The sequence below is a fragment of the Hippoglossus hippoglossus genome, chromosome 15 (assembly GCF_009819705.1).
Source record: "Hippoglossus hippoglossus isolate fHipHip1 chromosome 15, fHipHip1.pri, whole genome shotgun sequence".
Classification (NCBI taxonomy): domain Eukaryota; kingdom Metazoa; phylum Chordata; class Actinopteri; order Pleuronectiformes; family Pleuronectidae; genus Hippoglossus; species Hippoglossus hippoglossus.
Genome location: NC_047165.1, coordinates 15145892 through 15162605, shown reverse-complemented (window position 1 = coordinate 15162605; position 16714 = coordinate 15145892). Strand labels below are relative to the sequence as shown.

The 16714-nt window shown below is 41.1% G+C and overlaps 2 protein-coding genes across 2 annotated transcripts; both read right to left on the bottom strand.

Annotated features, from left to right (window-relative positions):
* Positions 1–1376: 1376 nt before the first annotated feature.
* On the bottom strand, positions 1377–5054 carry tbxtb (T-box transcription factor Tb). The gene is made up of 8 exons (XM_034609418.1): positions 4764–5054; positions 4399–4663; positions 4125–4259; positions 3873–3934; positions 3712–3773; positions 3431–3607; positions 2958–3090; positions 1377–2733 (listed from the first exon to the last, which is right to left on the bottom strand). The coding sequence occupies exons 1-8, from the start codon at positions 4967–4969 to the stop codon at positions 2463–2465; spliced, it is 1311 nt and encodes a 436-aa protein (XP_034465309.1). The 5' UTR covers positions 4970–5054; the 3' UTR covers positions 1377–2462.
* Positions 5055–6725: 1671 nt separating this feature from the next.
* Positions 6726–16630, bottom strand: si:ch211-130h14.4. The gene is made up of 8 exons (XM_034608947.1): positions 16519–16630; positions 16182–16337; positions 13552–13632; positions 13329–13467; positions 13112–13223; positions 10423–10519; positions 7551–7622; positions 6726–6839 (listed from the first exon to the last, which is right to left on the bottom strand). The coding sequence occupies exons 2-8, from the start codon at positions 16311–16313 to the stop codon at positions 6726–6728; spliced, it is 747 nt and encodes a 248-aa protein (XP_034464838.1). The 5' UTR covers positions 16314–16337; positions 16519–16630.
* Between the last annotated feature and the right edge of the window lie 84 nt (positions 16631–16714).

Genomic DNA, 16714 nt, shown 5'->3' with positions numbered 1-16714 from the left:
AGCCATGAAATAACACAGGAAATGAATACGGGTCATTTTTGACCGATGTTGTGCATGAGAAGGGGTTTGCATAGCTTGTGTATCGAAGGGTTAACATATTCAGAGTGATCACCTGAACAACTAAACTCAACAGTGCAGTAAATCGAGGAAAAGACCATAATGGCAGACGAGATGAATGACCAACAGCTGATAGACTTTTTCCGCTGTACCTTGCAGAACCGAGGGCAAAGGAGAATGAAGAGAAGAGCCGACAAGAACTGCAGAAGATGAAAGAAATGTTCATCATGTACGATGACTATCAGGAGCCCAGTGAGGAAGTGGCGACAATGAAAAATGAGAAAAGGGTGGCAGATGACACAATAATTCTAGAGGCAAGTCAGAAATCAGATTTTGATGTTGGTTATACATTTTAACGAATTAAAACTTTATAATAATAACAGAATGTTAAATTATATTGTTATGAGTCTTTTTTTTAAAACACGTTGGTGTGTGTCCTGAGGTCATTTTATTGTCATGCCTGCCCTGACATGACTTAATACATTTTTCTCACCAATTTGACAAAATACATGTCTTGACTTCATCAACATCTATGACAGGATGCTTCTAAAAAGCACTGCACATACTTAAGAGATAGATCAGACTGTTGGGCTGCAATTTAAATAAGCAGTATTTATACGCTATAAATCATATTTATCAATGACTAAAGGCTTTAAGTCATATTTTATTAACTAATAACATTATTTTAAATTTAATTGAAGATCACCACATTTTGAATATGCAAATTATGTCTGGTTTAGATGGTTGAATGAAGGGGATGTAGAAATTATGTAGACACAAGCATATACAACAAAATGTGTTTGTGGAATAATGTTGTATAGATTTCTAAGCATAAAGAGAACATTGGGCTCAAAGTGAGTTAAGTGAGCGTGACATGAGATGCTACCTCTCTGAGTAAACACAGTGAAGTGAACTATCACAAGATCCCTGACATGAGCGATGATCATGTGTGACCAGTATCCTCCAGGAGAGAACTGCCCTCGTGTCAGGGAAGTGAATGGGAGCAGGGTGAGAGGGTTAAAGTTGACGGTTTTTCTCTGGGGGCTCTCACCCTGACATCCACACACAGTCTACACAGTCACAGCAGCCGCAGCCCCCCCCCCCCCCCCCCCCCATCCTTCAGATGTATTTCCTCACCCATGTGTGCAAAACTCCCCCTTTCAGTAGCTCTACCCTCAAACAGTGAGCAGCAGGATGAGGAGTTAGCCGACACTTTGACTCCATAGATAACATCACTGATTCTTACTTTTTGCAAAACTGTAATAATCTGTTTTAAATGAAAAATAAAATGGATTTCAAGTTTTTAAGGGCATTTTCTAATTATATTTTAGCATTGGCTGCTGGATAGAAAAGCAACAGCGTGCAGCTCATTTGATCTCAAACAGCTTTCTGCTTGTTCATGACAAAGAGAGACATTTTGGGAGGATTTCTGAGTGGGTCTTTTGTATTTTGGGGCTGTAGGCGGCACATTCAGCAAACTGGTGATGGACTTAAACATCTAGTGATTTCTTCAGAAATCATGGAATTTGGACTGTGATCTTTTGGGCCACGGACCCAGTTTTATCTCCCAAGGAAACCAAGAACCCTCACACCAAACTGTCCGTTAAGTTGTTGGGGACTTAATTTAGATGAACACTGAAGGCCCCTGGACCTGACTTTGTGAACTGTAGTAAATCTTAAACGTGCACAATGAGAACAGTGCGGCACTGATTCCAATCCATAGGAAAAGGAACAAACACTGTGAACAAAGTGGATGAATTATGACAACTTGAAAACTAGATGCAGACCAGTGTAGTGAGCAATGAGCAACAGGAAGTGAAGCACATGGTCTTAAAATCAGCCAAACAAGAGACCTTGACATGTTGTTTTTAATGACATGGAAAATAGAGAATCATCTGTGTAGCAGAGTATTTACATTTTCTTTTCTGATTTAATCATTAAAATCATCTGGAACATAAGAACTCAAACAGGGTCATGGAAGCACAAAAAGCTTCATCATTCTATTTACATGTTAATCCTCAATTGCTTTCTCATTTACACTATAAACAATGTTTACATTTTCAGCTGTATATGTTTTTTTGCTTAATTCTGTGAATATCATGGATTTTTGCTTAATATAAGCAGGTTCAAATGTTTTTTGGTCACAAATATTAAAATTTACTTTTTGCTGCTCTGCTGAACATCAACATATGGTGGAAAATCAACCAAAAATATATACTTTATATGAAATATTGAATTATAATACATATGTAAACTGTACGTGTTTTATAACATTATAAAGTAAACCTTTCACTTCAAGAACTCTTATTTTATTTGACCAACAGAAAAGTGGATATTTGTTTGATTGAAAAGATCTTAGATTAATTCAAACTCCCTGAAAACATCTCTATCCCAGCACCCTCCCATCAAAGGGACGGAGGTGTGACAGGGGTCCAGGATGATGGGATTCGCGCGTGTGGAGAGGCGTCATACTGAGCTGTGTCATGCACATCTGTGGCTGCGCCGCTGTCATACATGGAAGAGCCAGAGGAGGGCACTGTGACTGAGTGAGCCAGGCCTGGGTAGTAGTTGCTGGACCCTCGCAGGACCTGGGATGTCAGGCTGTTGTTTAAGTCTCCATTCTGGGACACGGGGGTCAGGGGTGAGTTACTCACTGACCACAAGCTGGTGTACTGACTGTGCAGAGAGATGGACAGGAAAACATCTCACTCATCTATTCTTGGAATATTTTTTCAGGTACGTACAACAACAAATTTAAAACAGAAACATTGGTGAAGAGATGGACACTGCATCCATTTAGGAATAAAGGCATTTTCTTATTTTATTCTTGTGTATGTTTCCTAACTGTTTTTAATGTTGAGTTGAACAAATGAAAATAAATAAAGAGAGATTACACAAACCTAGAGTTGGCACCAGAGGTGGAATTGTGGGCCATGGGCATCATGCTGGAGTGTGATGGCATCTGCAGACTGGACCAGTTATCATGGTTTGAGAGCATGGACAGACAAGCTGATGAGTTATCGGAGTACCCAGCTGCAAACAGAAGCATTGGGGTTACGGAGGCGTACAGGTCACAAGTGGTTTCAAATGTGTTCGTCAGAAACCAAACCCTCTATCACTACACCAGTTGTTTCTCAGATTTGTATCTCTGATAGCAGCAGCTATGACAGTCAAAGGTGTGAATCTTCTGGCCGTACATTCCTCTTCTGAGGCCAAGCCATTTACAGCTCTGTGGCTCCACTCACACAAAAGCCAGAGGAATGCACAACATTCCTCACTCTGCAACATTTGTTTGCGTTTCTTGTTAATAGCCGGGGAGGAAGTGGTGTGATTCCTGAATGCATGAAGGTGAAAGGTGGAAGAGGGCACTCACTGGGCGAGTTGGTCCGATGGGCGTACCGGCTGGTGTACGGGGCAGAGCGGTGGTTCCTCAGGGTGGAGTAGCGTTCACAGCCGTGGGATGGTGAAAGGGAGATGGGACCCCCAAACTGGCCATGGGGACTGGCAGGAGGGCAGAGGGAGCCTGTGCCAGGAATAAACCAGCCACCTACTGGCTCCACAAGAGAACATACATGATGGGACCATTTGAGCTCTAGATAAATTACCCGTCTGAAAAACATGACAAATTGGGGATAAATTATAGTGTATATATACATTGAGAGTAAGTTGTTTGTTGGTTTTCATTGGCATCTTCTCTGATGTCTCTGGTATCACTTCTGCAAAAATACAATAAGACATAATTTAGTTCTATTAGACAGATTGTTGGACTCAATTTGTTTCTCTCATCCTGCAAACTACTTCACATGTAGTCTTACCTCTCCTTTGAATCCAGGAAGGCCTTGGCAAAAGGATTGTACTTTATTTTAAGAGCAGTTACCTAAAACCACAAAATAAACGACAAAAAATAATCAGGATAGTGTTTGGCATCATTAAACTCACTTAAGATCCAAATTCAAAGCGTGCGTAAAATTATGCACATCATTTTACGCACATACAAGAAACATCGTTGTTATAGAAGAAGTATTTTTGAATATGCGTGTTTTAAAAAATGTAATAATACTACCAACCTCTTCGTTTTGGTATGCTGTCACTGCAATGAACTGTGTCTCTGGGAAAGAGTGGCTGGTGATCATCCTCCTCGGGCCTCCGACGCGCACGATGTGGATGCGTGGCTCGTACTTGTGTAAGGAATTTAACATAATCTGAAAAACAGCGCATTAGAACAGACATTGTGATTTCGTATTATCGAGTTATATTTTTCATTTCGATTTTTATTAAGAAATCAAATATTATGTGAAAGAAAAAATATTATCCAAAAAAAAGTACAACTCGTCTCCTCACCTGACCGCCTCCGTTGAGTTTGTTGGTGAGTTTCACTTTACTACAAGAGACCGGAGCTTTCATCCAGTGCGCTCCGAAGTTTGGGGAGTCTGGGTGGATGTACACGCAGCTGGGAGTCTGAGGCTCAGGCTTCCCTCCGGGGACCCACTCCCCGTTCACGTATTTCCACCTGTGGTTGTCCGCAGACACAAAGTCCAGCAAAAAAGAATACATGGCGTTCGGGTCCAACCCGGACACGTTGACTTTCAGCACAGGAAACATGCGCCTTGATAAAAAAAAAAAACAGAATAAAAGTAACACACATTATATTCAAAGTGTGGTGCTCAGTATGTTTGTCAAGATGTGATATTTTTCCTCGTGCTTACCTGCCGTTCTTCGTCACTATCATTTCATTTGTAAGATCCTTAAATTTCTGCCAAAGCTCGTTCTCATCCAGGGTCACCTTCAGCTCCCTCTCCGTGGGGTCGCCCTTCTCGCTGCCGGCCTGCAGCTCACTCTCCACCGCACTGAGGAGGTGGTCCACCCGGTAATTGCTGGCCTTCCCGGGGCACTCACCAGCGCCTGAGGCCATCCTGTCCAACAGCTCCAGGGCGAAATACTTGTGATCTCACGGTCAGTTAGAAATAAAAAATGAAATCTGCCTCTGTCTCTATCTTCTTCTTGTGTCTCCACAGAGACAAATCCTTATCCGAGGACGTTCACTGTCCGAATATATAGAGAGAAGAGGGAGCTCCATGTCAGGATGGGTGTTTGGAGCAGAGGTGGTTGGCTCGTCTCCTCTTTGATCTTTGCGGGCTTGTTGCTGATTGGCTGGGAGCGGCCATATCACTGCGGTCCACAGGATGACAGAGAAGTGAATGGAGCAGTTGAACCTACTTTATTACATCAACCTGTAAATATTGACACTTAGATCAAAGTCACACCTGCAGAAGCTAAACCACTAGTCTGACTGTCCCTGGTCCTCCTTCAGTGCCGCAAGGATCACATTTGTCTCTAATCTCACTTCAGCAAGTTTATTTCTTGTGCCATCCAGCACTTTCCAAAACACTATTGATAACACATCTGGGTGACATAGCTCATTTCAAGATGAACATGGCCACTGCTGTTTATTATGAGTGTCTCTGCATGCACTGTCCTGCAACTATAAATTCTCAAACAACATCTTCATTTAAATCTTAAAATAGTGACCAACAAATAAACCATTTACTGCTGATTGTTTGAGGTTTTCTCAAATCTATGGTGAATGGTTTTACTGATTAAAAAAAGTTATGAGTCAATCCAATGTGGTTAGGTTAGAATAACTCAGACAAGGTAAGTCAGGAAGTATTGAGACACACTAAAGCAGTGTTGGTTTAGGTTTTTTCATTGGATTGTTCTTAGATAATTCCTGTCTTGTGATTTTATACATAAAATGTGATAATATGTTATGGCAAAAAAACAGCCATTAAAGTGTCAATAAATAGAACAAACTGCTGGCCATAAATTATCATCAACTTGTTTAATACAAATAATAATAATAGCTAATATTATGTAAATAATAATTGTACATTTTATTTATATAGCACTTTTAACAATGCTCAGACACTTGCAGGGAAAGCCAAGGAAAATAAGATAAAAATAAATATAACAAAAAAACACATTGTAGTCACACATTGAAATATAAATTACACATCATAATCACTCTTTAAAAACGGTTTTAAAGAGGTGTAGTTTGTGTTTATATACTTTACATGTTGTTAAAGCGATACTTTTATTTTAGATAACTCACACACGCATTAGGTCTTTACTGTGTAAATTGTGCCAAAACCAATGAAAGAGATGACATAAGAATTTTTAAAATATACAAAAATAGATAGATACAGATAGTTGCTATTTTAGTATGTAATATGTTTGTATGACAGTATAAAAGTGTGTAATATGGGTTAATCACGACATGGACAAAAACTGGACACATTCCTGATAAAAAGGTGATGATTTCTTCAATGATCTCTGTTTTCTGTGTAGTTCCTCCACAGTTTAAACCCACGGTCGAGGATCTAAAGTGAGAAGAAATATATATATATATATATATATATATATATTAAAAAATAAATCTTCAGAAAAATTACCTCACTGTAAGAAATCATTTTACCTGTATGTGCTTTTGTTGACACACATCCTATATGGATAAGGGATCAGGATTTTTCCGGAGTCTCAAAACAACGGAGGCTGCCAAGGAAACACCATGAAACATGCCAAGTGAGAATCACTCCTCTGTCTCCAACAAACAAATAAAAAAACAAGGTTTAGAATATTTGTTTTCATGCACCTGGACGGGGTCCTTCTGTTCAGCTGTTTGGGACATGGAGGTTTTCTGGACACTTGTTGGCTGTTTCAGGCCACAGAGGTGGCTGGTTGGTTTGGCTCGTCTTCCCTTGTTTGGGGTTAATACCTGGAAGAACCTATGGAAGAACAAGAGCAGAAAAAACCTATTAAGAAAACACATGAACTCATTTACATCCAGATAGGTGGTGATGTGGTGCATCAGCGTCACGCTCACAAATAACCACTGTATGCAGGTAATTCTATTCGGTGTGACCTGTTTCCATGGTGGCTTCCAAAACAAATAAAATATAAAGCTTACAAACATTAAATGGCAGATAGCGTGTGACAGCTATGTGTTAGCTTCCATAGCGCCCTGTGGTGTTGTGTTGTGTTGTGGCTGGTTTGAGTTACTAACCAAATCTTGGACGCCTTGCTCCTCCTGCCAGCACAGTGAGTCTCTCTCTCTATCCAACAGTCTGGACCAGAGTTCACAGCAAGCAGAGAAAAACAAACCCCACTCAGTTTAAAGAGCAGTTGAAAGACTTTTTGACGACGCTCCTGATCTTCTGTCTCCTCACTGAACCTTACTCAAAAAATCCAATTCAAACTCATAGAAAGGGGATAAAATCTCAGGACTTTGCTACAATACCAACCTTTGGGAAAAAGCCATGTTGGTCAAGCAAAGACGATGCATTTGTCTCAGCCGTCTCAAGTAAATCTCTGCTCTCGTGCTCTGCTCAGGAATCTCAGGTGTCTGGTTCGAGAAAAAAAGTGAAGTATTGTCATGTGTCAGTGTGTGGGAAACCACACACTGTCACCAAAAGAGGCTACGTTGACCGCTGACCTACCAGATCAGGCATCTTGCTTCGGAAGTTCCTCATAATGTTGGGCTGCAGAGTTGCAAATGTGGGGGCTTTCATCTAAAGGTGGCACATATTACATTCATTTATCATTTCCGTGTCCATTAATCGTCAAGTAATTTAAAATGAGACACCCCTGGGTATGAGCTGAGATAACCACTGGTGTAAAAGTCAGAGGTGTCATAGCCAGTGTTATTTCCCACAGTCCTAGTGTCCCGTTTGGTGCCTTTCTCTACTTCTCCAACACCCCACCCAGTGCTGACTGTCCCACTTGGCCACTTCCTGATGTGAGACTGCAGCACTGTGAATTAACGTTATTGCTCTATGGTAGCAATAGATCTCCCAGCCCATTGCCTCTTCCATCAAAGGGTAAAATGCAGGTGCAAGTCAAGTAAACACAGTAAAGCATGTATTCACTCTGCTTCTTTTTAAAGATTAAAGGACCATCACGGATCAATCCAATCCCGATCAACATAAATCCCTTTAAGTTCCTGCTCACCATTTTTTAGAACATGCTATGGACTCAGTTAGGTTAAGTCAACTATGAGGCACAAAGGTATAATGAGCCTGATAATATAGCTTATGAGTGTAGATGGATTTGCAAAATCTAAACTCTTCAGAACATCTTGTGCGATACTGGTTAAATACTGTGTCAACTTTATATTGTGATTCATTAACAAGATTAAAAACACACTTCAAGTCTACACTAGTTGATTTCCGTAATTAAATAAATTGAAGCTATGTTCCAAAATTGAAGTTCAACTTGAAAACACATTATATTTCTAAAGGAAAACAGTTTGGGAATCTGTTGGAAGTTATTAAAACTATTCATAATTTGTTGTAAATAGATTGAAACAAACACTATTATAATTTGTTCTCATAAACTTATCGCATTCATTTCTAAATAACTGTAAAAATATAATATAATGTTATAACATATTACTTGAACATAGCCATGTAAATGACCATAGAGTTGAGCTAACACCTTGTGATTCCTCCATGTTAATGTCAGGGAAATAAAAAAGTAGATTTGTGGCTCAAGACAAACAAGATCTTAGAATATAGATATTTACATTTTCTACCTTAACTTTATTCTTTCAGGAACTAATAAGTGAAGATGCAGCCTGCGTCAGGACAATTAACCTATCACTCAGATAATGAAAAGATAACCATGTTAAAAATAAAAGTACATTATACTTATCAGAACAATATAACAAACTCAGGACATATATGTTATGAAGGTTGTGGTCCCCTGACTTCACCACATTCCAACTCGTACGTACAGTATGTGCTATAGGTGCCTCACAAACACTCAAAGCTGGACAGGGGTGTCAGGCCTCTCTGGCCGCGGTGAATCTGAGACGTCAACTCAAAAAGCTGCAGTGAGTAATGTTTTTACCAGTCCTGTCTGACTTCTGTTTGCCTTCCACTGCTCTCCCTCCACCCAGGCTCATCCTCTGTTTGCTCAGGCCCAATTTGACACAGAGGTGAGAGGAAAAATGAGTCCTGCGTGCTTGTCCGTATGTGCTCAGCTCAGCACCTGAGCATAACCTCATCTCTCATCTGACTTTTCTTTTCCAGCCTCTCCCTTCATCATTGCTATCGTTGTAAAGATTTGCAATAAATGCTAAGCTAAGACCTGGTGGCTGATGGCAGCTTGATAATTCCTGCACAGAGACAAGAGTGGCCCCCACTTTATTTTATGTAAGCTATATCGCTTTTTCAATAGACTGATATAAAGATGAAGTCTCCGCTTCCTCCCACTATCCATGAATGAAGCCAAAAATGCTGCCATCTTGCCAAGGCTGTAGTCATGAAGTGAACCTTTGGGGGGGACCAAAATCTCACAACTCATTACTAACACGAGGTGAATGAGGTGTATGCTCGAAAATAGAAAAGCAAAGCCACAAGCAACACTCATTAAAATACGATGCATCCGCCGCTGTTTTTGTTGTGCTTAAAGTTACATTAATAATAATGTAATGTAATAATAAAGTTAGTGCTAGCCTTAGCTGGGAGAGCAGAGCCGTATACAGACGTTAACAGTGACGTCATGACGTGGCTCTTTGAACGGCACTGGCCTGTGGAAAAGCAACTGTGAACCAGCACTAGCACCTGCCCGGAACTGGAACCTGGTTCGCGATGGTGGAAAAGGGATATTGGACAAACCGCATGCAGAGCTGCCAGAAACAGTATATGGGCTGCACCATAATTCCTTAATCGTTCAAAGTTTCATAGTGACTATTTTGGATGGTCGTGCTTTTTTGCTTGTCGACAGTTTTATTATTATTATTCATTAAAACATTGTGGGGGGGACGTGTCTCAGCTGCCAATGATGACACATTTGTCTGTCACAAAGGATGAGGCCCCTAAAATTGAGACACAGTTTATGTCTTATTTTTTGAGGGTCATGGGGGGCTAAAACCAATCCCAGCTGACACTGGGCGAGATGCGGGGTACACCCAGGTCGCCCTCCAGTCTATCACAGAGAGACAAACAACCATACACGCCAAAACTCACTTCACTAGAAGCAAGTTAAGTCTCTAATTAACCCACCCTGTATGTCTTTGGGCTGAAAAAGGATGTCAGAAAACTCAGAGAACACCCACACATGCAAATTTTACACAAAAGGCCCTAGCCGGCTGCGAGGCAACAGTTTGAATGACTGCACCACCAAAACTGCAGAATGAGAGGAGGCCAAACTAGATACAAAGGAAACACTTTTAATCCCACATCGATCCATGTCACTGCTGATCAGGGTGGGTTTAAAGAGGCAGTTGAGTGAACACTGCTCCAGGTGTGTTTGCCTCTCACTGGCCTTGTTAAGTGGGATTACTGCCCCTGTGGTTTTGACACCGACCTTGGGAAACACTGGCTCAATTGCATCCTTCTCCTGGCTGCCCCCGAAGATCAGCTCAGTCGAACTCTCTCCTGGACCAGACCATTGCTCTAACAACCTACACACACACACACACACACACACACACACACACACACACACACACACACACACACACACACACACACACACACACACACACACACACACACACACACACACACACACACACACATTTGTAGTAAGTTAGTCTCAAAGAAAACGGTGTCATCCCCTCACAACTGTGTAAAAACCCGTTTATCAGCTTTCTTGCTGCCTTGATATGTGACCTGCACACAAAATGTCGGCTTGTTAATATATTCCTAACGGTGTGCTACTTCACAGGAGCAGCCATATTGTGGTGCTGCTCACAGCCGATAACACTGCACACTCGGGTGACAACACACTTTGTCTGCTGGGTGCAAACTGGCTGCAGGGAGGTGTCCTGAGCAAGGCAGCGTTTACTCACAGGACAGTGCAGCAGGTAGCAGATCTATACAAACCCCATGTGCTGTGCAGGATGCAGGTGGCAGGAATGAGGAGGAGAACCTCTGCACTCATACATGCACACTATTAGTGCTGACGTGTTGACAGGTGGCGCTGTAGAAGCTTGAATGTGGAAAACTCCAAATACTCTTCAAAGATGTTGCCCTGCAGGTTCCTACAAAATAGGAAGCGTTAGCTCCAGCCCCGTCTTATGTTCAATTTCCACTCATTGAGGTCAATTTATAGTAATAGACGTGGTACGTTCTGGTAAATTTAATTTTGCTGATCGGTACTGCTTACTTGTGAAATTCAACATGTTGACGGGACTATGACCAGATGGCCACAAATATAGAGAATTATAGCCTCCACTTTCCAATAAATCACAGCAGCTAATAATAAACGTATAAATAGCCTCAAACAGGACAGATTGGAGAAATTTGCTCATTACTTATATAGAAAATAGCCAAGGTTTTTTCCAACTCCATATTTTGGCTTCAGCGCTAATTGCTTTTATTTTGGGTATTTCTCATGGAGGCGGGGAATGCGTTCATGGCACAGGCGGGCTGGGTGTGCGGTGGGTGGAGGGGTGAGCTTCTGTCTCCATGTTTGTCTGTGGAGTGGTGCGATTTCACACTGATGGAAGACTTGTCGGCGCAGGTCTTCACTCGCCTTCTTACCAAGCTCCTAATGTCCCCAAGCCAATGTGCAGCTTCACAGTGGCAGCCTCGTACTAACATCATACATGCTCCTACTAAACACCGCTCAGCCCTAATTAACAGTATGACACTGTTCTGTTATACATTCACAGCATGTAAACACATAGGACACAGAGGCTGAGGAGAACAGGTGCAAACAGTGAAAGCGGATCTGATAAAACCTCATTCTGAGTTTAATTTCTTCACATTAAAACAAAAAACACACTCAGAATAATTCTGAATTGTGTATTTTAAACTTTGCCTGAATGCAATTGCCTGTTGTTGTGTAATTGGATATAGAGACCCAATAAACAGCCCAGCCATGTAGGAAAGGTTTTGCTCAAATATATCTAAATCATTGTTTCAAGGTCTTCAAATAAAAAAAATTATATATGGAAAAGAGGGTTTAAATAGTCAAATTGTGGGACACTTGAAATAGTATTTAAAGTGAAATTAAGCTGAAATAGCAGATAAAAATGGAAGTGCTGAAAGTTTAAATTTGAAAAAGGGCTGAAAATTTAATTTCAAGTTCTGTGAGAAGTAATATCAGTTGATTTTAGGAGAAAAATGGAGCTAGAAGTGTCAGTCTTGATGGAAATGTGTAGTTTTTTGTGTATGTGTAAGTTAATGACCTAAAAGACAATGTCAGTTACGCATCAGCTGAAGTTTTATCCTCAATAAAGGTCCTAAAGCTAAATAATATTGTTTTTATAGCAGGTAGAATACTTAAAGCACATAACTAATGATGAGTGGAACCACAAACAGGCTCTCACATTATCTCTCCACTTTCCGCAAATGGAGCTCTGTTTGCCTGGAAGCCCATAAAGCTTTAAAAGAAAAGAAACTCTCCAAACATTTTAACATCTGCTCACAGAGCTGGCATGAAGTGACACCACCGGCCCAATTGCTATATCTTTGTTGTAGTGGACATAATTACGACATTCCCCCCCCCCAGATGATGTTTGCGAGAGTCGGAGCGGAGCGTCCCACTGGGTGACGAGGCTGCGCAGCACAGAGGTCAGATCGGTGTTTGGCCCTCTCACTTCTACGTGAGTACTCAGCTCTCTCCTGCAGAAGGGTGCGTGCTAAACAAGCCTCCAGTGGAGTCTGTGTTTGCACTTGAAGGCAGCGCAAACAAAGATCCAGAGTTGAGACCAGAGGCCTCTGCAGCTGAGTACCATCTCCAAAACCTAAACCTTTGAAATGTAAAACCCCAGATCTACTAGAGGTCCTCAAATATAGTGAATATACTATAAGCCTTTCATTAACATCTGTTTAACAATGACGAACATTTAATCTCCTCAAGAACCATGTATGTACGGGTTCATACATGGTTTGAAGCTACAATTATTTACATTTATTTATCTACTTGACAAACGTAGCCACTGAAATACATTTTGTAGGAGGAAAAATTATGAATATTCATAGTGGTCCATACAGAATCTGGTTAAAAATAAATGCAGACTTATTGAAGCGTAGATAAACACAACCTGGGACAGCAAACGTCATCCTCCTCTTCTCTATCCTCAGCAGTGCAGGGGTGTTTTTTTTCTGACGTCTTGCTTTGAGACGTCAAATCCGCTGCAGACCTGCTTTCCAGCACTGTTAACATAAAGACATCATAACATCACATGAATAGTCTTTCCACGTACTTCAGATCTAAGATGAAGACAATCTAAAGTTTTGTTAATGGAGCTGAAACTTAACTCTTTTTCCGGACATCCTGCAGACTTCTCTGTAGCTGTGATGGGGGACTGTTATACTTGATGCACGTGTAAAAGGCCACCAACTCGTGGTGGGTTCTCAGACGCCCACGCTCCACTAACTGCTTCTGCAGGTCAAAGATCTCAGAAAAGAGTGTTTTTTATGAATGTTATAATGAGGAATGAGACATTTTGCTTTTGGTGTTATGACACTTTCAGTGATCTACCTGGTAGTAGCTGGTTTTAGGGAGAGACCTGAGATACGAGTCATTGTGCTGCAGCTTGGAGACGGCCAGCTTCTTTTGTTTCTGAGCGGAGAAGAGAAGAGACGGCGGCAGACAGACGGTCAGAGACAGGAAATGAGGGAATAGAGATCTTAAAGTGAGCCTCCCTTGTTTCAGGGGCTGGGAACCAGAGCACACACAACAAATGAGAAGTAAACACACAGCCACAGGAAGTCATTCAACTGCAGCAAGGACCAATTAGGCCCCAGCAGGTGTTGTTGCCTCTGCTTTGGTCCTGCCTCACCGCCATGTCTGTGACCGAGCCGCTCCATCCCAGTTAAGGAAAATTTGCTCAGCAACTTGAAGCAAAGGATTCCAAGTGGAGGGTCTCTAAAGTCCTTTATTGTGCTGTGTCTTCATCCCCCCCATCCCAAGTGCAAGTCATTAGAGGGGACAATTACAGCCTCCTGAAGGAGCTCAGCTTTTATAGCAGGGGAAGATAAGACAGGATCTCTCTCATGTTAGACCCCCTCCTCTCTGAAGCTTATTGCTCTTTTCACACCCACTTAGGACAGAGACAAAAAAAGTCAATCACAGCGGAAGGAGAAATATGCAGAAAGAAAAATTAAGAAAGAACAAAAGAAAGAAGAGTGTTCAAGAGTTTAAGTATTTTTTAAGAATTCACAGATTTAGAAAGAAAGTTCAAGTTCCCAGTTTTAAAACTAAATGTGTCAGTCGTGGATTTTAAATTTCAAGTCAGGCCAAAATTTGATTTTAGAAACTGGGACATCAGAACAGAAAAATCCCTTGCATTTCTATTGCAAGGGATTTTTGTCAGTGACAAGTGACAGGTGCGTCGGAGAAAAGAAAGTGGACAAATCATAATATTTTTCCATAATGTTTGGCCCAGAAATTGAAATATGGAAATTAATGATTTCCAAAAACGTCAACCTTGAAAATCAGGCTTGGTGTCGATATTTAATCGAGCCTGAATTGAATTCATTACACGTCTGTCCTATCAGATCATGATCCAATTAATATGTCCAGACTGGAACCAGCAAGTTAATGTTTGACTAAAGCAAATTCATACGATAGTTACTAATATAGTCAGAATGATGAACAGGGTTTGAGTGTATTGCTGATAATGTGCAGGACATTAAGAATGACAGGATTAAGTTCTATTATCATGTTGGAGATGTGCATTTTACTCCAGGAATAAAAGTGAAGGTGTTGTAGGTTCTGTGTTGTTGTGTGTTAGAGCAGAGATTCAGTTTATTGCAGAGATAGTGGCCTGTGGGTCCTGCAGCAAAATATCTGACCACTCACTGTTATGGTTTACTTCAAAATGTTCTTACTCTAGTTACAAATGTAAATTCAACATTGGTGTAAATCCCCCAAAATGACATTTAAAACTGTCAACACATGAAGAAAATAAACTGTGTAAAACAACTGTGCTGGGTTGTTTGGTTTGAGCATCATGATGTGATGAAGTGAAGCCTCATTAACTCACCACATGAACAACGCAAATTTAGAGTCAAATACTATTCATCTCAATGAATCGAGCTCCGCATGGATTCCAATAGAAATGTGTTTTTTCCACACTAACTAGTGGCAGTCTGGCCTTTGGGTAGTGACAACAACACCAACAGTATTTTCATTCAGCTCTAAATGAAGCAGACCCCTGTTATTGTGTGTTTGCGTAGCGCCTTAACTACATCTCTGGTCTCATAGTGCACAGAACACATTCTTTTGTGTGTGAGTCATTTTATTTGCCATGTGAGTATTAATACAAGCTCGTATAAGTCTGCAAGCCCTCTGTTACTGTTGGGAAGATGCATCTACTCTAGATGCATCTACTCCCCCCTGTCCTTCCTCCTGATGTGTGAACACTTACTGACCCCTGGTGTAAAGTGTTAAGACTGGATAACCAACCAGGCGAGAAATCTCTCATTTATTTATGTCAGATGGGTTTGACCTGATTAACTCCACAAAGGAGGTTATGTTTCCACACCTGTACCGATTGCCACAAAACTTGGAGGAAGTATGTGGGTCAGGGAAGAATTCCTGGGGTGTGGATCCAGATCAGGGGGAAGATCAATAATTTATTGTTATCACTTTGACAGTGAGATAGGGTGTTTTTCAACATTTTCCCCGATTTCTCAAGGGAATAATTCATGGAGCTAGATGAGAAAATCTAGGTAGAGTTAGGTGAATGATATCTATGAGTGTGTGACATTTGGTGCAGCTGGAAGAGGACTCTCTTTTAAAAGGACTCTGACAGAGGTATGAGCTGCACTGAGCACCTTTCTAATCTGTTCTGTGTGTTATTCAAGGGCCTCGTGTCCAAATCTACTTATAAGAGCTTTAGTTTATATTGCACTCATATAGTTCATATTTCTAAGTGAACTTGTTGAATAAAATAACCCAAAATAATTATGACACAGAACCCTGGGCCTGGTAATTTTAAATTAAAATGCTTTTACTTTGATTATGGTGTGATACATTTTGTAAGCATAATAAACTGGAGAAAAATATAGTACTACAGATAATAACAACTTACTTTTCATTTGAAACCTTTATATGTGAATGTCTGTCTCTGCACAAGACGTGAATAAAGTTTCCTAATGATTTACCTGCTTTGATTCGTGCTCTGACTTTGCCCTGAGCTTCTCGTCTCTCTGCTGCAGCAGCACTCTCTGTGAGTGGACCTTGTCTTTGAGCAGAGCAGCGTAGCGACAAGACAGAGCATCTCTGAGACGGTGCATGTTCCCGTATGCCTCTAGATGGCGCTGGAGGATAAAACAAAAAGGAGACGTTGAAGGAACTGATGGGAAATAAGGTGAAAGGAAGTGTTACTTAAGTGTGAAGGCAGAGAGCAGAGTGTCAGAATTGATTACAAATAATGACATAATCACATTATAGATTGTGTTATTGTTTCTTTGCGTTAGTACAAATACAATATGTATCAACCTGCTCCAGCTGAGCCTGACGCCGGACTCTGGCCTCTGGGTCTGAGCTGCAGTCCTGCACCCCCTTCTTCCTCCTCCAGGGATCAACTGTCACTTCACCCCCTGCCTATCAACAGGGGGGGAGAAAAACAGTTTAGCTGGTTTTGGAGAGAATCCGTCAGCTCGCCTGAGTGAAGATTAAAAAAAGAATGCATTTC